The sequence below is a fragment of the Capra hircus genome, chromosome 18, assembly GCF_001704415.2.
Source record: "Capra hircus breed San Clemente chromosome 18, ASM170441v1, whole genome shotgun sequence".
Taxonomy (NCBI): Eukaryota; Metazoa; Chordata; class Mammalia; order Artiodactyla; family Bovidae; genus Capra; species Capra hircus.
Genome location: NC_030825.1, coordinates 55,026,273 through 55,050,152, shown reverse-complemented (window position 1 = coordinate 55,050,152; position 23,880 = coordinate 55,026,273). Strand labels below are relative to the sequence as shown.

The 23,880-nt window shown below is 48.0% G+C and overlaps 1 protein-coding gene across 1 annotated transcript in view; it reads right to left on the bottom strand.

The window, feature by feature from the left end:
- The window catches only part of ARHGAP35 (Rho GTPase activating protein 35), a 115,055-nt gene that overhangs the window by 52,618 nt on the left and 38,557 nt on the right, over positions 1-23,880 (bottom strand). Inside the window, exons 2-3 of the mRNA XM_018062659.1 lie at positions 19,562-23,438; positions 6,516-6,660 (exon numbers count right to left, since the gene is read on the bottom strand). Of these exons, the coding sequence (XP_017918148.1) occupies positions 6,516-6,660; positions 19,562-23,245 (3,829 nt within the window). The 5' untranslated portion in view covers positions 23,246-23,438. The remainder of the gene's footprint in view (positions 1-6,515; positions 6,661-19,561; positions 23,439-23,880) is intronic.

Sequence of the window (23,880 nt, the reverse complement as noted above, 5' to 3'; positions counted from 1 at the left end):
CTGGCTGTGAAGCAGCAAGCGAGTAGCCACAGAGACTCTGGGGTACGGAAGGCCTCCCCGTGGCTGGCGGAACGCCAGCTCCCAGGCACTGCCCCTCAAAGTCACGATGCAGTGTTTTATTTGCCTGGATGAGCACAGTGCCGAGACGCAGGAGATGGACAGAGAAACGGGACACAGTGACGTCTGACTCTGAACCGCACGGGCCAGCCTGACAAACAAGCTTCATCTGGAATACATCTGAATCGGCTGCAAGTGACTGCCCGGACTACCATGTAGAAATGCGGTTGTGTGGTAACAATGTCTACCATGAGTAAGGCGGGGTGGGGGGGTGGTCAGGTGGCAGCGCAGACTTCCCCCAAGAAAGTGCAAGTTCAAGACTTACAGACATGGCTGCCAGGGGGAGGGATGGAGGAAGGGACAGTAGGGAGTATGGGATGGACATTTACACAGGGTTGAATTTAAACTGGATAACCAAGGACTACTGCGCAGCACAGGGAACTCTGCTCGATGTTATATGGCAGACCGGAGGGGAGAGGACTTGCGGGAGAATGGATACGTGTGTTATGTATGGCTGAGTCCCTTTGCTGTCCGGCGGAAACTATCACAACATTGGTAATTAGCTATACTCTAATATAAAACAAAAAGTTTAAAGAGGAAGCATAAGTTCAGTATAAATCAGTCCAGGCTGGGGAAAAAACCTGATCCATAATTTATTCATTCTCCAAAATGTAAGCGAGTCCCTGCGCCCACTTCACAGCTGTGCTCTGTCCAGGGAGGGAGGGGGTGGCACTGCTGCCCGCCACCGTGTCTGCGGCCTGGCCTTCAGCTCACGCAGGAGCCACGTGACGATGAGGCGGTGGCCCGGGTGTCAGAAGCGGGCCAAGGACACTGGAGAGGCACAGACAGCGCACCGCAGAAGGGGGCAGTCCACAGGACAACTGTCTAGACTCTTCACAAAGAGTCAGCATTAAAAGAAGGAAGGCAGAGAGAACCGTTCTCAACCGGAAGGGACTAAGGAGGCAATCGCTAATTGCACTGTGAATACTGATAGGATTCTAGCACAAAAAATTCAGGTAAGAGGCAGTTTTAAGTCAACTGAGTACATCTGAGTCAACACAGACAGCATAAGAAATGCTCTTGAACTAATGCTAATATTCTTAAAGAAGTCTGAGCGCCAAAGAATTGATGCTTTTGAACTGTGGTGTTGGAGAAGACTCTTGAGTCCCTTGGATTGCAAGGAGATCAAACCAGTCAATCCTAAAGAAAATCAATCCTGAATATTCATTGGAAGGACTAACGCTGAAGCTCCAATACTTTGGCCACCTGACACGAAGAGCTCATTCATTGGAAAAGACCCTGATGCTGGGAAAGACTGAAGGCAGGAAGAGAAGGGGGCGACAGAGGATGAGATGGTTGGATGGCATCACCGACTCGATGGACATGAGTTTGAGCAAACTCTGGGAGTTGGTGACGGACGGGGAAGCCTGGCGTGCTGCAGTCCATGGGGTCACAGAGTCAGACACAACTAACTGAACAATTCTTAAAATTGATCATGTTACTGCAGTTATGGGGGGAAAAGTTCTTAAGCTTAGGGATATCCTGAGATTTTCTGGGAGTAAAGTGACATGGTGTCTGCACCTCACTTTCAAATGGCTTAACAACAATACAAATTGCGGGGAGCAAAGGTTAAAGGGGCAAAATGGTAACCACTGGTGAATATTGGGAGATTACTGTACTATTCTTTCCGTGGATTTTACCATTTTCAAATTTAAAAGTTAGGGAGGAAAGAGAAGAGTCATAACTCGGTAAAGCTGACCAGCAACAGGAAGACCAAACACACTCCGGGTGAAGCTGAGCATGACGAGCAGCCCACACGGAGCACTTCCTCGGGCCAGGCGCCACACGCGCTGCCTGACGCACAAGGCCCCCTGAGCCCCAGCAGCCAGGGGGCCAGTCCCGCCATCACCTTCAGTTCACAGATGAGCGGGCGGCAGAGCGGAGATCTGAACGCGGTCTAACTGCAGATCTGAAGCGATGCCTCACTCTTCCCAAATGCCTCTCCCAGCAGGAGAAAATGCTACAGGGGCCGGACAACAGAGGAACGGCTGAATTATCGGTGATACAGCCATGTAATGGAACACTGTACAGCAGTTAAAAGTCGTATTTTCACAGGGTGTTTAACGACAGGGGAACATGCTCACAAAACAATGTCTGGTTTAAACAACAATGGATCTCAAACAATGGTCCTTTGATACAACTCTTAGTTACTGAGGTCTTTTTTCTGCAGGGACACAGGAGGAAGCTGGTAACCTCAGAGCTCTTCAGCGTCATCTGGGTTATGCTGCACAGTTCTGGAGAACTATACTACCACATAATCCGAGTGATGTCAAATCAAACACCTATCACATGCACAGGGGACCCCCTGCTAGCTCAGCTGCCAACGAGTCCGCCTGCAGTGCAGGAGACCCCGGTTCGATCCCTGGGTCGGGAAGATCCCCTGGAGAAGGGAGAGGCCACCCACTCCAGTGTTCTTGGGCTTCCCTGGTAGCTGAGACGGTAAAGGATCCGCCTGTGATGTGGGAGACCTGGGTTTGATCCCTGGGTTGAGACGATCCCCTGGAGAGGGGCATGGCAACCTACTCCAACATTCTTGCCTGGAGAATCGCCATGGACAGAGGAGTCTGAAGAGCTCCAGTCCAAGGGTCACAGAGAGTCAGAGACGACTGAGTGACTAAGCACACACACAGGCAGGGAAATAAGACTATAAGATGACCCATCAGAACACCCACAGTGGTTCTCATTAAGTGGAAGATCAACGAATCTTTAAATTCTTTTTCACAGTTTCTGCCTTCTGTTGAATTTTTACAACAAACACGCTTAGATTTTAGGAAGCCGAAAACAAGTTCTTTTAGGAAACTGAGTACTCAAAGGACATCTGCTTCCAGCGCACATTAAGCTCACAGATACCACATCTAAAATTTTTCTTGAAATTCTATAAAAATAGAAATTAATGCCAATGAAGGGAAGCATGTGACTACAATTTGTGACTAGAATTTAAGGGGAGAAGGTAAGAAAGAAGAAAACAATGGAATTATGGTATTCTAGGTTGAAAACCAATCACTCCACCAACAACTAGCGGACATTGTGTGCCGGGCTCTCAGAGTCCAGAGGACAGAGAATCCCGTTCTCAGGACTGAAACGTGCTGAGCAAAGCTGCCAGGGAGGTTACACTCCAGGGGCTCCTGGGGGTGGAAGAGTCTTGAAGAATGAGGACAAGTTCCAGAGGCAAGGAGGGATGTGGGACACATTTCAAACCACACAGAGGACATAAGCAGGGCAGAGAAATTCTGCCCTGGTCACACCCTTCTAATACACTGTGTATTCTTGTAAAACAATTTTAAAATTAATGCCTGCAGTCATTTAAGCAAAGAAGGGGGAGGGAGGGAGCGAAAGAGGAAAGGACTGAGGGAAGAAGGCAGGCAGACAACCACGGCAGGACTGTGTGCAGGAGGGAGGAGTCGGCATCTGGGAGGCAATGAGGAAGCAAGAGGTTTGCAGGAGAGGGACTGTCACAGAACTGGGATGGACCGAGGAGGAGCGTGATGATGGAGCAGGAGAAACGAAGTGGAGGAAACAGAGCCAAGCGATGACAGAGGGGGAGAGACATACTTGGGAACTGATGCAATGAGTCAGAGAGGACGCTCAAGTTCCAAGCTCTGGGGTGTCAGGGTGAGCAATGGGGCATCTAATGGAACTTTAAGAGAAGCAGAGGCTCAGTGGGGGCTGCTGGTGACCTGGGGGCAGGGCTGAAGAGGTCACGCCTGAAAGGACTCCTCGGGTGAGAAACAGTATTAAGAAGCGCTGGATGGAAAAAAGGCTAAGCCCAGTCTAAGAGTCGGGAGAACCAGGATGGGAACGATAGATCGAGCCCACTGAGGTGCTAAGCTAGGGGGCGCTCCCCTAGCGGATGACTTCAAGCATTTGTTGCTACCACAGGTGAGCCAGTCCAGTAGCCCAGTCCTAGGAGGCTCCCCTGGAATCCTAACCAATAAATAAAGAAGGAATTAGAGCGATCGTTGTCTCAGGGAAGAAGCATCAATGGATGCTAAAACTATGTGTGTGTGTTAGTCGCTCAGTCGTGTCTGACTCTTTGCAACCCCATGGACTGTAGAGGACCCCAGGCTTCTCTGTCCATGGGATTCTCCAGGCGAGAATATTGGAGTGGGTTGCCATGCCCTCCTCCAGGGGATCTTCCCGACTCAGGGATTGAACCCGGGTCTCCTGCATTGGCAGGAGGATTCTTTACCGTCTGAGCCACCAAGAAAGGTGAAAATAGTAGGAGAAAACAGGTATTTACACAGTCTCAAAGCATCTCCCTACAAAGTACTTATTCAGGTAACTGGAGAAAGAGTAGCTTTACAGTAAAGAAGCTCAGCAGACACCACCACCTTAATCAAGGGATCAACGAGAAGATCTCCAGTGACGGGACACACTGACAACACACGCCACTTGGTATGATGCTCTGAGGACACAGCCTCGCTTCCCTGACGTTTCTTCCAAAAGGGCAACCATGAGCCTAATCGTAAGGAAACATTAAAAAAAAACCCAAGTTGAGGAAGCTCCAAATGACTAATCTGTGTTTTTTAAAATCATCGAGACCATGAAAAACAGACCAACGGAACTGTTCTAGATTGAAGGAGACTGAAGAGACCCCATGACTGAATGCACCGTGTGGCCTGAGATCAGCTTCTGCACCAAAAAAGGCTTTGCCTTTTGCTATTACAGGATGTCGATGTGGCAACTAATGAAATGAATAGGTTAGTACTGGGTATTAACGTCATAATTTTGATAACTGCATGGTGGTTACATAAAGAGAATGCTTTCAGGGAACATCCACTGAAGTGTTTAGAAGTAAAGGTGTATCATGTCTGTGGCTTTCAACCATTTCAGAAAAAAGACACACAGACAATGCAGGGCAGGGACCCATGAGACAGGCAATGTGGTAACATGTTACCTTTTAAGGAACCTGGAATTGCAACTTTTAAATTTCTTATGGCTTACATTTTGGTAACTTTCTTATAAATCTGAAATTACTTCAAAATAAATTTAGGGAACAACCCCTCTAAATGATACAAACTATCTCTCTCAAGTGTTGGGTCAACAAGGAGAGGCTTGAATTACCCAAACTTGCTTCCTGCACACTTCCTCCCTGCCCAAGGCAGAGGTGCAGGAAGAAGCTGATAGAAAACCAAGGTCAAGAGAGTGGACCCTGACAAAAGGTTCTGGGTACAGGACAAAACTGCAGATCTGTCATAATTATGCAAAGTCAATCCTGGGGTGACCGAGGAAACCCTGGTAACAACTCAAAGTCTACAGAGCACGTAATTTGAAATCCAGTTTCCCTGATTTGGCACAACCTGAGTAAATATTAACACCATCACTCAGCTTAATATGCTACTGAAATTATCAGTAGGCTGTCCATACCACACAATACTTAATATCATTACAGGTAATACCAAAATTAGAAAGAACACAGAGAGATTATAATCTCTACCTTGGTTTCAAATTAGTACAAACCTATAATATTCTTGAGCTCAACTCCTAAAGCTCGAGAATCCACATAACCATGTGCCCACTATACTTCCTCCTCAAAGCTCATCAGCTTTCACAGTATCCAGGAGAAAATCAAGGGACACAAGGAAGCTCCAGGGATTACAAAAGAAATGCCAAGGATGGGCGCTCCCTGGAGGTCCAATGGTTAGGGCTCTGTGCTTTCACTGCCGGGGACTGAATTCAATCCCTGGTCGGGGAACTAAGATCTCATAAGTCATGGGACACGGCCAAAAAGGAAAAAAAAGTGTGTGGGGGGCGGAAGGGAGAAACGACAAGGAGACACGCTACGTTAGAGGAGCTCTAAACGAACAAAATACGTTTTTTTAACACAGAATTTTATCACTTCAAGAGCAACACAGAAAATTTTAAGACAGTCAGCATTTGTGATAACACCAAGGTGTTAATGGAATTGGAAATGTAGCTGCTTGATAAGATGGTATCTAAGGATTCATTTTTTTACTGCAGGAAAAAAACTATCAATATATAAATCTCAGGCACCTGACTGATGGCCAACTACACATTTCTTCTGTTCAACCAAACTGTGTTACTATTTGTGTCCAGAACAGCGTCGAGGTCACTGATAAATGAGCTTCTTTCCCTGCTGAGAGACCTAGAGGGACAGACAGGCCACACGCTAGACAGGGGGCTGGGGGCGCGGGTATTCTAACCAGCTTCAGCTGCGGTCCTGACGGCACGGCTGCTCTCCTCCCGTGCACCCAAAGGTCTCGCAACTACACGAAGACGGAGGAGCCCCAAGTCCCACAGCTGCTGGGATGACTCAGCACCTTCTCGGAAAGCATCTCACGGAACCGAGACAGGACTCCGGAATCCCCAGCTGGCTCACCCTCTAGCAAGCGGCCCGCAGACAGTGGAGACGGCCGCGGCTCTGAGGCAACACTTACCTGTGGCTTCAATGTACTCGATGCAGCGCTCGATGAACACGGGGATCGGCTTCTCCGGAGTCACCACGGTCGTCAAGGGCACCCCGAAATAGTTACTCTCCCAGGCTGCCTTTGCGATCGACGGCCGGGGCTTGGGCTTTGGTTTCTGTCCAGGAAAGAGGGAAAAAACACAGGAAAACAAAGTGAGTCTCAACACACACGTCAGACAGCAGTAAGGCTTCCCGAGGGGAACTCACAGTGGCATGGAAACAGAAAAAAGACTTCAAGCGGGATAAAGAGACTCACCTACTCATCTCATTCCTCCCAAGTATCACATAAGACGCTGGCAAGTTGCCAAGTAGTCACACCTTGAGTGTGAAACTGCATTATCAGAACAAAGGTGTTTACAAGAAACAGGCCATGTTTATTTAACAACAATGAGAGGACTGGCCAACATCCTTTAGCAGGCATGCAATGGAGTAAACAGGAAATATTCCAAACATTCCACACAGATAATAGATACTATACACTCAAAAGATAGCTAAAATCTTTTTAAAAGATTAAAAAGTGGAACTGAAAACTAGTAATTTCCTCCTTCCAGACAAGAGAGCACACGTTCTGCTGCAAATTCCCAGGAAGAACTCGCTCTCATCTATCACTCTGGGGTTAATTCCCAATGGCTTCTGCACTGGGAGAGGGTGAAACTAATCAGACACGACAAATAAGATGATCCTTCGTTCCTTCCTAGAAGTCACCTCTCTCAAGCAGTAGGAGTAGGAGAAGCAGCAACAGCTACTGGAGCGCTCACTACGTACCAAGGAAGTTGCAGATACCGTTTCTATTCAACCTTGCGGCGTTCCACTTAACCAAGGAAAATGTCTCACAGGACCTAGCAAGCAAGTGACAGTGCGAGGATTCAGACTCAGGAGGGTCTGTCTCTAAAGTCCATGCTCATAAACATTACTGAGATATTTCGCTCCAAAATTATTCAAATCTTTTATTTTGAAGATTACACGAGGAAAAAAAAATGCTCTAGACCAATGCTAAGTTTTCTAAAGCTACAGAAATATACCTGACATTTTGGCCTGTTGTTAAAGTATCTACTGAAGAGGAGGATAACCAAATAGGACCAAGGTAAAGGCACCCAGGTATATCTCTAGCAATTCACTTTTATTAACAAATTAATGAGACCAGAAGGGCAGGTTTATTTACCAATATGTCCAACTTTTAAAAGTACTTAGGGATTTTTGGATAAAGTCCACTAAAAGGGACAGCTAACTAGCTTAAATAGGTCGGTATCAATCATTCCCTTTCCTCATCCTGCTCATCCTCATTCCTTTTCGTATCCCCTTTCCATGGGAATAAATCACTTCCTATTTAGTCTGAGATTCGCTGAGGACTTCCTCTGCAAACATGTGACCAAAAAAAAACCCAAAAAACCCAAAAAACCCAAAAAACAGGTGAGAATAAAATGCACTCAAAAGAACAAGGCTACTCTGGGTTGCTGGCTGATACTATCTGATATGACAGACCAAAGGCCGGCGGGCCAACCCGCATACATCTCGCCAACTGATCTGGAGAACGGGAATGCCATGTGAATGGGTCCAAGGGTCCCAGAGAAGAACCTGCTCTCCACACAGCCACCCATCCCTGCCGCTGCAACATGCCCATTCCTGGTGAAACCACTGCCACAGTCTCTCAGCTTGTGGGGCGTGGCTGCTGCTATCTCCCCGTTCAGACTGCCTGGGGCAAACAGGCCCTGACTTCACACTTTTTATCAAAGAAGTATGGAAAAGAAAGTGACTTACAATTTATCTTCACATGAAATAACTTAACCAACCTGGCCTCTCTCCAGCATCTTCTACTTACATGAAGTACAACATAACATAAAGGATTTAAGCTTCCAAATCTAACAGAATTTGGGTTTGAATCCCAGGTGACAGGTTCTATGTGGTCAAGCTGCTTAGCACCCCGGGGACAGTACCCTCCTCACAAGGTGGTCCTGAGGGTGAAGTGATATGATGTACTGGAAGTGGCTTGGTGCCCAGAGGACACAGTCGCCCAAGAGTGTGAGCTGTTACTGAAAGAGAAGGACTGAGCGTTCTCCGTCATTACATACAGCAGCAACCGGACAACGACGAGTCAACTGAGGCTCTCTCTTAAGGCCGCAGCATTGAAACTATAAGCTGCAGGATCTGAACACACAAGGAAGACCATCTGGATTTAAGCGGCATTCTTTTGGCCAACCCCAATCCGGCAGAATCTGCCAGTCGAAACTACCATAACAATACCATTGTTCTTCAGTAAAACCTTGAGGCTTCCAAATAAACTGCTGTTATGGAATGGGAAAAAAAAAAACTTTAAGAGAGCTGCCAGGAAGCTATTTCTAATCACTATAACGCCTCTGACCACAGTACTAGTAAACAGACAGTAAATGTTAATGTCATACTTCCTCCACCCTCTAAATACTCAAGCTGATGAAGTGTGTTCTAACAGTTTAAGTTAGCTAGAAAATTTAACTTCCATCACCTGAACTAAGTACCGGATTCTGTTTTAAATTCTTTATATGTATATTTCATTCCAGATTCACAATAGATCTGTGGGTACAGGTGTTTTAAACTCTATTTCACAGATGAAGAAGCTGAATTCCAGAAAAATTCAGTTATTTGCCCCAGTCAGTTCTGGCTACAAAACCTGCACTCTTAGCCACTACGGTTCATTACCTTCCCCTGAAAGTCCTTGGGATATGGCGAACACACGGATGACTAAATAAATGACTGAGGGTACACTGACAATCTGAACTTCTAAAGGTAATAAAGTCTCACATAAAATACACCAGGGATGTTTAAGCTGCTCAAAGAAAGAATGGGGCATGATGATAGCTATTTCAAACAGCTACCAGGGCTATTTCATGGAAAGAGAGCAGATTATCTTGTACAGTCATGTTGGGAGAGATAAGACAAAGACGAAGAGGCAATTTTGGCCAGAGAAGTTTAAAAAACAAACAACCCCTCCGCCCCAGCTTTAAAAAGGAAAGACTGCTCTGTTAATGTTCAGAGCAGAGGCTGCAACCGACAGGCAACACTCATTGACAGGGAGACCCTGCCGTCAGATGGAAGGCTAAATTAGAGAGCTGCTCTTACCCTCTCACCTCAGAGTCTAATAAGATCTAATCAAGCTCAGCACTCCAAATTACAAATGGAACGTGAGCTCTGGCAACAGCATCAGCTCCCCTTGTTGAATGACCCGATGTTCACTCTCATTCTCTCTAAGATTTAAACAAACTCTGCTTTACAGAACGCCAAAATATTCCCTTGAAATAACTGAAGGCTCTCTAGGGTGTCACAAAATCAGGCAGGGATTCTTGCGCAACTAATTCCAAACCTTCTGAGGAAGGAAATCAAGACTGCGGTACAGGCCAAGAGTCGGGCAGGACTGTTGCTATGACAGGCAACACCGCAGGCATGAAGGGTTACTGGGCACATGTCGAGATGGAAATGCCATTCTTCTGAGTGGTCTGCCAGATGTCTCAGTCCCAGGTCAGACATGTGTCGCTCATCAGGGCGTCAGCAGAGTGCTCTCAGCAGCGGGTCCTTGGAGAGAAGAAAATAACGCCATCCCAACAGCTATCTTCCTCTGGGCTCGCTCATTAGTGGGCTGGACTGAAAAAGCAGCCAGCTAGAGGAAACCAAGCCCTGAGAATAAGCTACACATCTGCATGTCTAAGTTTAGAGTCTGACCGGGTGCAAAACGGAAAAATAAGAGGAATTTATCAGGAGTGGCCGTGTGCTAGACACGCTGTGTTAGGCGCTCTGCACTTATCTGAAAGCTCACAAACACCCTTCAAGGTAAGGGTAACCCCTTTCTACAGATATGAAATCAGGGGCTCAGAGAGATTCACACTCAGCACTGAGAGAGCCAGGGTTCAGAGGCCAGTGACCTACGAACGTCAAAGCCTCCTGTCCTCTCTCCTTTGTGACCTACCTCCATGATGAAACGCCACTGACATAAACGAGGGACTGGGTCAGCTCAAAACCTCTTCACTTTGTCCTACGGATAGGCATTTTTCGAATAAATAACATAGTCCATTGTTCTTCATTTCACAGTTTCCTTAAAAACCTGTGAAGTTGTTTGTTGTTGTTGTTTTTTTAAGGAAAAAACTTTTTTCCTTAAAAGAAGTTTCCTTAATGCCTGACTCAGGCCTGATACTAACCAAGTAGCAAAGAAAGAAAGAAACCAACAGTCTATGTCAGTGTTGCAGCGCGGAGAAACAGTGGTTGGAATCTGCCCCTGGCCTCTCGGCCCTTCCGAAACAAGAGTGTAAAGGGGAAACTCCTGCTTATGGGACAGTAAGCCCAACCCACAGCTCCTCCAAGTTCACAGGGCAAGAAGATTAGAATGCCCGCCAACAACAAGGAAAAGCCAAGAGAAGGTGCCCTTCCACCCGTCTGTAAGATGACTGGGTTCTAGAGCCACATGCGCAGCTGACACATGAATAAAAACCGTTTCCAGTGAAGCACAAGGCCAATGTTTCTTCATAGTTTTTCCAAGCTTAGCTGAGATGAGGACCCTCTCTGTGGGCAGAGTATTTTTCTTCTTCCGACATGGTGCTGCTCTTCCTAGGATATGAGGGACTGAGGCTCAGAGTGTCTTGTTCATACTGACAGTGCTGCACTACAAACTCCGCTTCAACAAACACGTGAGGGAACCAACTCCCCATGTCACCCTGTGCGCACTGGACAGGCAACAGGCGTCCACACACGCACAGGACCGGCTTCCTAACGGGCTAAGTTCCTAGCGCACAGGGATCTACACAATCTTCCTTTTTTCAAAGAAACTCATTTATTTTCTTTCCGGCGGTGCTGGGCCTTCGTTGCTGCCTGTGGGGTTCTCTGGCTGTGGGGCGCAGGGGCGGCCCTTCGCTGCAGGGCACGAGCTCCTCTCACTGTAGCGGCCTCTCGAGCCGCAGAGCACGGGTTCTAGGGCTCAGGCTAAGCAGCTGCTCCGCACGAGTTGAGCTGCTCCGCGGCACGTGGCATCTTCCCAGACGAGGGACCCGGCCCGTGTCCCCTGCACTGGCAGGCGGATTCGCACCCACTGCACCACCAGGGAAGCCCCTACCTTTCCTTTCCAGTGAATTATACCCAGTGTCACATAACAGACTAGCAGCAGAGCTAACATAAGACCAAAGTCCTCTCTCACCCTCGATGAATTTATAATCTACTTGCATCAGAGAAGATGTGTATCTACAGCAAACAAAGGTGGTCTAGACACCAGATAAATACCAACTGAATCACAAAGGAAAACCAGTCTCCCACTGCTTCAATGGGAGTTCAACCACCGTTTCTGGATAAAGAATATTCTATCTTCCACGGAAACAGCAGGAAGCTGTGTAGTGATCTGAAACTGTCAACTTCAAATATTCTCTCCCGGTCTCCATAAATACCCTTATCCATGTCAAATTACTTATCCAGATTTTAAGGTCAGAAAATATGGTCACTGGAGTTTTAACACTTAACACAACCTTCTAAATGCTTGGTAACCTACCTAAGAAAGTAAATAAAAAACAATCCAGCCTGTGTCTTTCATTTTTGAGGAGGAATGTCATATACAGAACATAGTCTGGAATTGGGACAGTGTCCTCTGAATGGAGCAATTCTCCCCTCGAGAGCGAAAGTGGTACAATAAGCGAAGCCCGGGAGGCTCACCCGTATGGTCTGCCAAGCTGTATAGTGGCCCACCCTGAACAGGCTGCAAAGTGGGCGAAATCTCAGAAAAACCTAGAGACGCTGTAAACCACATTACCCCAGGTTTTCCCAAAGTGTTCTCTTGCATTCCATATCCAACATTACAGCTTTCTGACTGGTGATGATTCTTGCATATTTCCAACACAACTTCCAAAGGACCTTTTCAATTAAGTTATTCGTTCATGCCCCAGGTGTATTCTTGGCTGGCTGTTGCTCCCGCTTCTGGCTCTGAAAAAAATCTAAGCCCAAGTTTAACAGAAAACCCAAGGATGGAATTGTTCTTACTGGCAAACCCTATTATGAAAGCACAAATGCTAAGCCTTGCCTCCTTCAAACCTGGAGCTCTTCATTTAGGGATGAACCACCGAGCAGCCCAGAGTCTCCCAGCAGCCCCAAGCCTCGCAAGATGGGGAAGGAAAGAAAGGCACATCACCCCTCAAAGGCCCCAGATAAACTTGGAGACCATAGCTTTTTGCTCCACGTGGGCGTGAATCTGGGTCAATCCCTGCTGAATGGCCAGCCGATGCGACAGGAGGCTAAGCAGAGAGGAGGGTCCACTAGTTTCAGGAAATGTTCATGAACATTCCTGCCGATTCGCCACTCACTGAGTCTAGACTTCTCAGAGTTGTGGGGCTCAGTTTTTACCTGCTAGCCTCCTCTCAAATACTGGATAAACAGTATTCAGAAGGCCTTTCTCTATGGAAGTAGAGGTGATTCCCTGACTCGAGCTGAAACAACCTGAGTTTCTACAAAGATATGTCAGTATCACTAGGCAGTAGAGAAGAACAAGTTGACTCAGTGAAGATCAGAACAATTTTCTGTTCTTTGGAAAATAGATTTAGGTTGCCTATTGTCACTTTTCTTTTTAAAGAACAGGTGTGCTAAGCTAAAGCAGACAGTTAAAGATAGCCTATTTTTGTCACCAAAAACAAACTACAGCAGTTCTTTGGCTTAAAATAAACTGAGAACCAAGTGACACCAGTTCAAAACAATTTCTCCAAGTTCCAGTTGCTATTTCAGCGTCTCCATGCCTTTTTTGTCCTCTATTCAAGCAGACACTGAGGCTAGAAACAAACCATCATGCTGTTCTTAGGGGCAGTGTGGGGAAATAGATGTTTCTAGATAATAACCAGAGTCCTTTGTCTGAAATGAACAAGCTGACTGGGTTGACTGAGTGCTCCAAGTGTGTGCCTGGCTATTGAATATCACCGTCTTTCTCAGAGACTGTACTCTAAAAACCCACAGAAAACAGAAGCCAGAAGACTGGGGTTCCCAAATCTCAACTCCTCCGCTTAGTAACCATACTAACTTGGGGGCACTAAATGAGCCTCAGCGTTCTCATCTCTAACACCTGGATTTAAAAAAAATCACTTCCTTAAGACTGGTAAGAGAAACAGATGGTGAAACAATGGATGTGAGAATGCCTGGCACTGGGCCTGGCACACAGGAGGTGCCCAGCGAATGCAGGGAAGCACACGCAAAGCCTGCCACAGGCCCACAGCCTCTGCTGTTCTGCCTGGTTCTCTCTCACTCTGCGCATGCCACGTTTTCTCAGCTCCAAGTTCCACACCTTTTTCTCAAAACTTTTACCCCAAGAAGCCTCCATGTTCACTGACTTTTGCCTGCTACTGCTGTTGCTACGTCGCTTCAGTCGTGTCCAACTCTGCATGACCCCAGAGACGGCAGCCCACCAGGCTCCCCCGTCCCTGGGATTCTCCAGGCAAGAACACTGGAGTGGGTTGCCATTTCCTTCTCCAATGCATGAAAGTGAAAAGTGAAAGTGAAGTCGCTCAGTCGTGTCTGACTCTTCTCAACCCCACAGACTGCAGCCCACCAGGCTCCTCCGCCCATGGGATTTTCCAGGCAGGAGCACTGGAGTGGGGTGCCATCGCCTTCTCCAGACTTTTGCCTGCTGTACTTCTTAAATCTCAGTCTTAGGACTCCCAGGGTGGTTAAGAATCTGCCTACCAGTGCAGGGGACACAGGTTTGATCCCCAGTCCGGGAAGATTCCACATGCCTCGGAGCCACCACACCTGTGCAACACAGCTGCGGAGCACACGTTCCTGGAGCCCGTGCTCCCCAACCAGAGAAGCCACCACCATGAGAGGCCCACGCACTGCAATGAAGAGCGGCCCCTCTTGCTGCAACCAGAAAAAGCCCTGCGTGTGCCAAGCAAGACCCAGTACAGCCAAAGATAAATTATGAAGAAAAAATAAGTCTCAGCTTTATGTATCGTTTCCTCAGGGAGCTTTCCTGGATAGCTTGCCCTAGCTGAGGGTAAAGTTTCTTGCTATACGATTCCTTAGCACCCTGTCCCTTCACTCTGGCCACGTCCAAAGTGCATGTAAATACATGGATAAAAATCCATCTTTCTCTGTTATGGTAAGCTAAACGAACACAAACACAACTACCACACGTACGATACTCAGCACAACGCCAGGCATACAAGTGCTCAGGGAACGCCCATGCATGGAGTCGAATGCTTCTTTCCTAAAAGAATGAATGGACGTGCTTTGGAGCAAGCGTGCATGCGTGCTAAGTTGCTTCAGTCATGTCCAGCTGTTTGCGACCCTGTGGACTACAGCCCATCAGGCCCCTCAGAGAATCCCATGGGATTCTCCAGGCAAGAATACTGGAGTGGGTTGCTATGCCCTTCTTCAGGGGTCCTTCCTGACCCAGGGGTCAAATCTGCATCGCTTATGTCTCATGCATTGGCAGGCGGGTTTTTTTTTTTTTTACCACTAGCGGCATCTGGGAGGCCCTTGGAGCAAGAGCATTTCTTTTCAAAGAAAAAATTCTTTCAGGAATCAGAAAATCCAAGGTCCAGTCGGCATCCCAATACCATTTTTAAGATCAAGGTATTCATCTGGCCTTAGAGAGCTCAGAGTAGGGCCAGCCTCTTCTGAAGCACACACTGGGAGTCTTTCCCGGGTAGGTTACAAAGAGCTCATATTTCACACCATTCAGCCTGTCAAAATGCAACATCCCTCCCGGTCGAGGGAGCAGTCCAATTCCCCAGCTGGTTTTTATTCACACTAGAAACTTTAACTCCGTTCTAGGCCTCACAAAATGAGAGCTGTGTCCACACAAAGCCACAACAACCAGCCAATTCACTGAATCCGATGAAATAAGCCAATTCACCGGGGGGGGACACAAACTGTCAAACTGGTTACTTGGTGCCTTATAGACCAAACAATGCGTGATTGAATTGGTTTGCTTTTCAATAGGTGTCTTGTCATGTGGTAGCTAGAGTGACTGAAAGATTTTCTTTATGATTCTGTTTTGTCTATTTTTTTTAAACACAAAATAAGAGCACACCAGACAGAAGGGTAAATAGCCAATAATGTCTTCTCTTTAAATCCGTGGTCAAGTGCACTGAATTCAGCAATTTGAGCTTGCCCAAACATTTTGTACATTTTGTGGACCAAGGCACCCCAGCCTGTTTTTTGGCTTTAAAATAAGACCCTGCTGCTCCTGGTCTCCTCTTTGCAAACGCACGGTGCTGGGAGACAGAGACCATGTGCAACGACAATCCCTACGGACAAAGCGTCTATTCATGGGCCCCACCGACGTGCAATCGTGGATTTTCAGTTTCATTCAGCTGAGTGCGGAAGGCTCCCGCTATGAGGGTGGGTTGCTAAATGCTTCAGCTGGGAAAAGGACCTGGAATGAGAGTGAGCTTCACAGTCTGCACTTTCATTATTAGGAACGAAAGCCATTCCCTGAACTCCAACTCCAGCTTTACAGTAAAGAGCTAATCCAGCACCTCAGCCAAGGGCACTGAGCAATTTTTCTTTCTCCACATGACACAGGTACCCAGAGCATAGCTTTTTTGGCTGTTGTTAGGCTTGTTGCTAAGGTAACGGCTGAGAAAGCAGCTAAGTGACATACAGGGTTAAAACTTACAGAAAAGGGAGGGACAGTGTTGGGTCCCTAAAGCTCTCAGCTAGACCAGACCAGTGTTCTCCTGTCCTTGAATTCAACATGCCTATTTTCACCGTTAAGTCTTTCCTTTCCTCACAGCACTTCTTCAGTTCTACTCATTCTTCAAGGTCAAGTTAAATAATAACAGCAACGAATGCTCATCCGGCACGCAGTAGGCTGTGTTTCACACGCACAGTCTCATTCCACTGCTCGCACCCTACGAGAAAAGTGCTACTGCTGGCTCCTCTTGCTGGAGGGACGTGGAAGGTGAGTCACATCCCCAAAGGCCCAGCCGGGACGAGGAGGAACTGGTGGAACTGGCATCTGATGGAGGGCCCCCGCCTCCCAGAGCCCGAGCTCCCCATCACCGCACACTGCATGGCCTTAACCAGCCCCAGCATAGGATGCCTGCTCCCCTCGCCTTCCAAGGCAGGCCACCTATTTTCAGAAGCTGCGCACGTCTCACTGCCTCCCCGGGTGCTGCAGCGTGGGTGAGAGCGACCTGTGCCATTTCCCCAGCGGTGTCTGGCGTGCGGGAGGGACGGCGTGCGCTGTTCCCCATTACCACCTGGCTCTCCCCTCACTTCAAAAGAAGGCTGTACTGCTCTGTCATGCCAGTGACAGTCAGAGACCAGACTCCCCCGTGTAGGGGGTTTGGCCCTCTCAGCCCCATGGGATCTTGCTTTTCCAGTAGAACAAGTGTCAGTCTGATTCCTTAATGGCAGCAGATTTTAATAGAAGGTTTGTGCCAATCAGGAACAGAATCAAGACTCCGCTTCTCTCTGCATTAGGATGACAAAGCTGCGAGGCTCCTTTTAAGGCACCATTTTCCAAGGCAGGAAAAGACATTTTCACCTTTTACTCACTCTTTCCAAAGGATACTCCTAAATGACTTCTGGCACGCTACTGCTCTGGGGCCAGAGGTAATCGTTTCTGTTTGACTTGAAGAGGTGGGGCCCAGATAACCAGGAGGGACGGGAAGCTGGTCACTCCTTGCACGCTGACCCAGCAACCCAATATGAGGCAGTTCTAGGTGAGGAGATGCGCGTGACCAGCACGGAGGCGGCTATCTCAGAGGTCTCTGTAGCCAGTGGTTCTCTGCAGAACCTACTCTTTAGAGCACAGCTTGTTTCGGGATGCATTTTACAAGCATTATTTTCAACAGTATTATAAATGTGGCTAGAAGTCAGAAAAACAGTTCCGATCCACAGTATGGTACTATGACACCTTCCTCATTCCCAGGTGTGCAAACAGCCCCCCAATTAGAAGACTGCCAGCATTTCGCTAAGCTGCGCTGGCAACAGTCTTCACCGGGAGGAGGAGAGGAAAGTCGCAGCGTTCAAAATGTTTGGATTCCAGGATCATCACACAGGAGAGCTCCGGGGAAACACTGGCAGGCTGCTCAGGCTACTTTCTGGCTTCTGAAATAAGAACTGCTTTCCACTGGCCCGCCCACTACCAGCTTACAGAGAACAAAAAACTGATGGCAGATGAAGGTTGGCAAAAGTAAAAGCAAAGCATGGGGAGAGCACACAGAAGAATGTCCACGTTATTTATCAACTTTCAGCGCAGAATGGGAGGGGAACAGAACGCACAACGATACTGCTCTGCCCCTCTGACGCTCAACAGGCCAGAGAGCTCTGGAAGCTCTGGCCACGGCGACAGAGGAGCAGGCTGTACGCTATCCGGGAACAGGCAGGGTGTGGACAGGCTTTCCCTGTGAGGGCCACGGCACCACGTTCCTCCATCTCCAAGGGCCCTCTCAGCCAATATGAGCTGCAGAACCGGCCACCAGACAGCATTCTACATCAGAATTGTCAGCTCTCAAAACAGCCTGGACTCAAGAGCCCTCTGGTTTGGTCTATCTTGCAATGATGAAAGTTTGGGACAACCTTTCTTCCAAAGTTCCCTGAAACACTTTCAGATACGTGACTTTGTTCTCTGCCATTTCACAGCAGGGAGAGAAGCAAAAGCTTTCAATGAAGAGATACCATCCTGTACACCAGCGGTCCCCAACCTCTTTGGCACCAGGGACTGATTTTGTGGAAGATAATTTTTCCACAGACTGGGAAGGAGGTGGGGATGGTTTCCAGATGATTCACGCACATTCCCGTTAGGGTGCACTTTATTTCTAATCCAATGTCACCGCAGATCTGACAGGAGGTACCAGCTGGACCCCTGCATACACAATGCTGGGGGAGGGCCTGTGTGTAAGAGTTCTGTTGTGGTGTCTCACTGACATGGCCTCCTCTGAGAAATAAAGGCTGTTTCCCCTACTCTAACTGGAGGGAAAAATAAAGTTGGGAAATGTCAAGCCCACAAGGACAGAGCGCAATGCCCTCTACACTGCACTTCCGCCTGCCGCTGCGCTGGGGGCTGTTTTCTCTGCATCTGGCAGCAGGTCGACCTTTCCCCCTTTCCACCCCACCTGTGGTCCCTGAATCAAATCTGCAAGTAGTAGCAACTCACTTAAAGAGCTGGAGGGCACTTCGATTTTACAGACATGAGACAGGTTTATAACCTGCAGAGGCAAGATTATTTTTCATTTATGTAACTGAAGACCTTTCAATGATTTACGTGTGCAAATAAAATAATCATCTAATTTTTCCCTACCTAAAATGCAGCAACCTTTACAGATCATCAAGGGGGAAAAGGAGTATTTAAGAGATGTATGGATGAAATGTTCCTTCCTCAGTCAAAGACTAAGGACCGTGATGCTGGACTCCCGTGTTTCAGTGAAGAAAGGCCAAGCACGTCGTCACCGGCTTGGCTGCTTGTCCGGATACTGACAAGTTCTACGTGATCTGCTCATTTCAGTAATTACCTAACTATTGTTTTGGACAGACTTCTCAGGTTCTCTCTCCAAAAAGTCCTTACCACTTGAGAGCTACCAGTAGTAGCTTTCCGAGACACTCTTTACTTACTTTTTTCCAACTTCTTATTTTGTATTGGGATATAGCCAATCAGCAACGTTTCGATAGTTTCAGGTGAACAAGGAGAACTCAGCCATACACATGCATGCACCCATTCTTCTCCAAACTCCCCTTCCATCCAGGGTGCCACACAACCTTAAGCAGAGTTCCACGCGCTGCACCGGAGTCCTTGTTAGTGATCCGTGTTAAACAGAGCTGTGTGCATGTGTAGATCCCAAGCTCCCTAAATACCCCTTCTATTCTCCAACCGTGAGCTCCTTCCCTGCATCTGTCTCTTTCTGTTTCGTAAGTTCATTCGTATCATTTCAACACTGCTTACTTTTTAAGGCAAGTCAAGGAGGAAACACACACAGAGCGGTTTTTAACCAGGCTAAGCTGTCCTTGAAAATCTTTGTCATCATCAATGAACTCTCCCCAAGTCACTGTGCAAGTCACTCCAAGAGCTCTAAAGTCATGTCTTACCTTAGTGTTTCTTCTTAGACTGCGAAGAATATTCCTCCTCCTCGGGTCTTCGTCAGTCTCATATGGAATGACGGCATTGTCTCCTTTATAACCCTGGGATGCCTGATCCTCCTCTTTCTTTCGGATGGGCCCAAGCTCGTCATCGCTCCCCACGCTGAAGCTGGTTCGGTAACTGGCAAACCTCCCCAGCCGGCTGCATCTCGTCCTGTACAGCACTGGCTTGCTCACGATGGATACCTTGCGGCCCCGCTCCAAGGAGCTGGTGTCCATCTCGCTGTCGGAACCATTCCCACTGCCGTTGGACTGGGCTTTGTTGATGTTCCGAATGGTGATGATCTTGCCCTGTGTGCTGTCATGGGGCACCGAGTATATGTTTTCTTCTTCGTTCCTTGGCTTGACCACAGCGTCCATGGGTTCAGCATAATCAGAAGGATCGAACCCATCTGGAGGTAGCCAGGTGCTCGACGAGACAGACTTCCTCTGTCCATCTCTATGGCCCTGGTCTAGGTAAGACAGATCCCCCTTGGTGATTTCAAAATGGACAGGAGGCTTTGGTTTGACTGGCGGAGGTACCTTGTTGTTCAGTTTACTCTCAAAGTTGCTCATGATGAAGGACAGCCCATCATTTCCCTCCAGTTCCATAGAGAGCTTGGAATGGTCTTTGGACAGAGGCGGCAGCGGTGTGTCTTCTCGAAACACGCTGTACGACGGGGTCTCGATGTCCTCCTCTGAGTCCTGCAGGTTGGAGTTGCAGAGTGGGGAGCCTGCCCGGGGGGAGTTAAACACCTCTTCGGTGGTGCTGCAGGCCTCAGCAGCATTGTCGTACATATGCGTAGCCTCAATGATGTTCTTTTTGTCCACCACATCTTTGAAAAAGGGGTGGAAGATCTCAAGTTTATGCTGGGGTTGGCTACAGGGGATACTCGTGAACCTCCCGTCAATTTCTTGAGCTATCTCCTCCCCCTCGGTCAGCTGCTCCCGACTTAAGTCATTATCCAGAACATCTACAGCGCCGTCAGTGAGTGCAACCAGCTGAATGGGGATAATATCCTGCACTTCACAGAGAAAGGCACGTAACATAGCCAAGGAGGCCTTACGTTTGGCTGAGTAAAAAACAATGTACCCATGGACCAATCGGCTTTTTCGGACGCTAAATGAGGAATGGTATGAAAGGACAGACAGTTCGATGCGCTTCTTGTGTAGTCCGATCGGGAGTTCAAGTAAAACAGAGTTGTTGCTTCCACAGTGGGAAGACTTACAGGTCTGGGACTGAAGGACAGGAAAGAGTATGTCGTCTGCACTAAAAGGATCCCCACACATCAGACACATGACAATCCGCAGGTCGACGTCAGCCAGGTCTTTGATGCTAGCGGTGGAACTGACCAGGTTTAAGTTACGCTTGGAGTCCAGGAGACCTTTCAAAACCTGACTGATTTGCTTCTCGTTGATGTTGCGCCCATAACCGATGCCAGCGGAAGCAGGGTCGAGAAAGACACACTGAAGTTTGCTAGCAATCTGCTGACCCTGCTGTATTAAGCTGTGCAGGGTCTCTCCACTGGTGTCTCCTCTTTTATTAACTAAAATTAAAGTCAGGGGGAGATGGGCTAAATGATTATCTCGCCGGCCAAGTGTGGACTCTCTGCTCTTCTCTATACTCTCTACCACGTACGACAGAGACTCCTTTGAATTGTAAAGGCAGAGACAACCGTGGGGCTGAAACGTTGGTGTTTGGAAAGAGTTCACGGGAAGCCTAACGTTCCCTTCTATTGGCCTTAGGGAGAGCTCATACATTTTCCCGTCTATTACATACTTGTCATCATTTGTACAAAGAGCTCGAATCTCATTGGCCAACTCCCGGGCAAGGCCGTCCTTGCCCAAGATCACCAAGTTGATTCTATCAATGTTGGGGTCAGAGAGTGAATTCTTTTGATTCCGGTCAGATGGTCGGATAAACCGAGAACTAACCAAGTGCTCAATCTTAGCGTCCACGCAGGCGGGGCAGCTAGGACACGTCTCCTTGGTTGGGTGGTACACGAAATGAATGTGCTTCAGAATAAGGGCATCCCGCTCTGCTTGGAGCTTCTGCAACGCTTTAAACCGCTGCTCCTCCCCAAGCACATCCTGGATGACACCCATCTTCTCCTTGCTGGGCTTAGCATCCAGCTCCAGCTCATAAAACAACTCTGAATATTCCAGCAGCAGCTCCTGAAACTCTTCCTTCGCTTTGTCTATAATCTGCTTTTGGTGTTTGCCATAAATATCCATGTACACAGATTCCTCTAGCCACTGGTAGAAATCTTCGTTCATAATAAAACTGCGGGCCTCTTCCCAAGGCTTGCCTGGAGTGATGAAAGGAGACGTCTCCAGGTTTTCTTTAAATGCCCTTCTCATCTCAGCTCGTTTCCTCTCGTTCCGTAGCTTCTCTAAGTGGGCCTCGTACAGCTGCTCTGCGGGGACGGTGTCCATTAAGTCGAAGGGAATCCGCTCATTCTCCATGTTGTCAATGTGGCTGGTGGCATCCCATGGCGTCTCCTCAAGCACAACAAACCACTTCAAGAATTCTGGCTTGGTCTCCAGCAGCTTTTTGGCTTTTATGCAGCTTAGGTGGTCTATTTCATCTAGGTTGGGGATAAGAGCTTCAAAAGCTAAGGGTAGGGCTGCCAGGTAGAGCTTCCTCCTGCGCTCAATGTGCTCATGCTTGAGGCGATGGATGTGCTGGAGAAACAGCTTCTTGGCTTTCTGAGTCCCTTCCAGGTAGACATAGTCCTGGTACTCGGGAGAGGCCTGCATCTTTCGGCTGACACTCAACCAGTTCTCGTTGTGGTTTTTCACAATGCGACTCACCAGCCACTCATATTTGTCTTTTGCTGTAGCTATCTGTTGGCTCTGCTGCTTGAGAGCTTCAAAGTATGGAATGATTTTTGTCTTTCCCCGACTCTTGTCAATGAGTTGCACTAAGGTGCTGAAAGCTAAGTCCACATTTACATTGGATCTTGCTGAGGTTTCCACAACCTGGAGGTTCTTTTTGCTTAAGGCAAAAGTATGCGCATCTCTAATGTACCGCTCAACACCCTCATCACACTTTGTCAGGACAACCACTATGGGCTTTTTTGTTTTTGCGAGCTGATTGTAGAGATTAGAGACGAACTTGAGCTGGTCATCAAAGTTCCTATTCATGCCCCTGCTAACATCAATCCCAAGAAGAAAACCATCAATCAGCAGCTTTCCATCTGGCATTTGCTTCTGCTCAAAGTCCTGCTCCAGCCCCAGCTGGTCAGTGCAAAAGTACATGAGTTTTTCAGCTGATGCAAGCTTGGTTGCAGCGGCTCTCTTGATATACGGCTGCAGGGTCGTGCTCCGATGAGGTTGAAAAGTCTGATCATCAATGAATTCGGTCTGCTCCACAACATGCATCTTACATTCCACACACTCCTCCAGGGAACGGCTGACTTCTCCCCAGTAGAGAAAGTGGTCATTATTGACCACTCGCCCACCAAAGTCACTGGTGCTAAGGACAGAGGTATGGTCCAAATGAAACTCGTCTGCGCTCGGGCGCACGAAGCGGTTGCACAAACAAGACTTCCCAATGCCGCACTGGCCCTTCTCCTTCTCCGTCCCAGACAATCCCACCACGCTGATGTTGTAGGTGGGGATGCGGACATCTTGCTTTCTTGCCATCATCATCGTCGACACATCCTGCCACAATCTGCCACTTCCAAGATCAGATTAGTGTTTTCCCGTGGACCCAAAGGCTTCCCCACATTATCAGTGGGGGCTGGCTGCCCACGAAGCAAAAGTGTCAGATCTCATAGTGTTTGTATACCAGTACGAGGTCAGTTTTTGCCACTTCTCATCACCGAATAGCCAACATTTCTTCCTAGACAGAGGGAGAGAAAAAAAGAAAACCAATCAGTATTATAATTTTGAACCCAATTTTAATCACCAAACGAGCAAAATCCAATTTTGTTCTTCAACAAATAAATAATTATAGTAAACATCAAGTATACCAGGCCTTAAGCTAGGTAAAGCCATAAGAGCAAGTAAAGTAAGACCACATCTGTGTGCCTTCGAGAGGTATGGTACCACCTACTGGAGGAGGACGCCCCAGGAAGCGGTGTGCTGAGGACTACACAAGGCCTGCACGCTCCGCAGAGGCACGGCTGACGCCGGGGCTAGGGCAGGAGTGGCACCGTGTGAGCCTGGAACAGCGTGTTGTAACAGAGGGAAGAAGTGCTTGAAAGGCTGACAGGGTACCTCACGAGGATGCAGGAACCGGTCTGAAGGGGTACCAACTGGTCAGATCTGGGACACTCTGCACA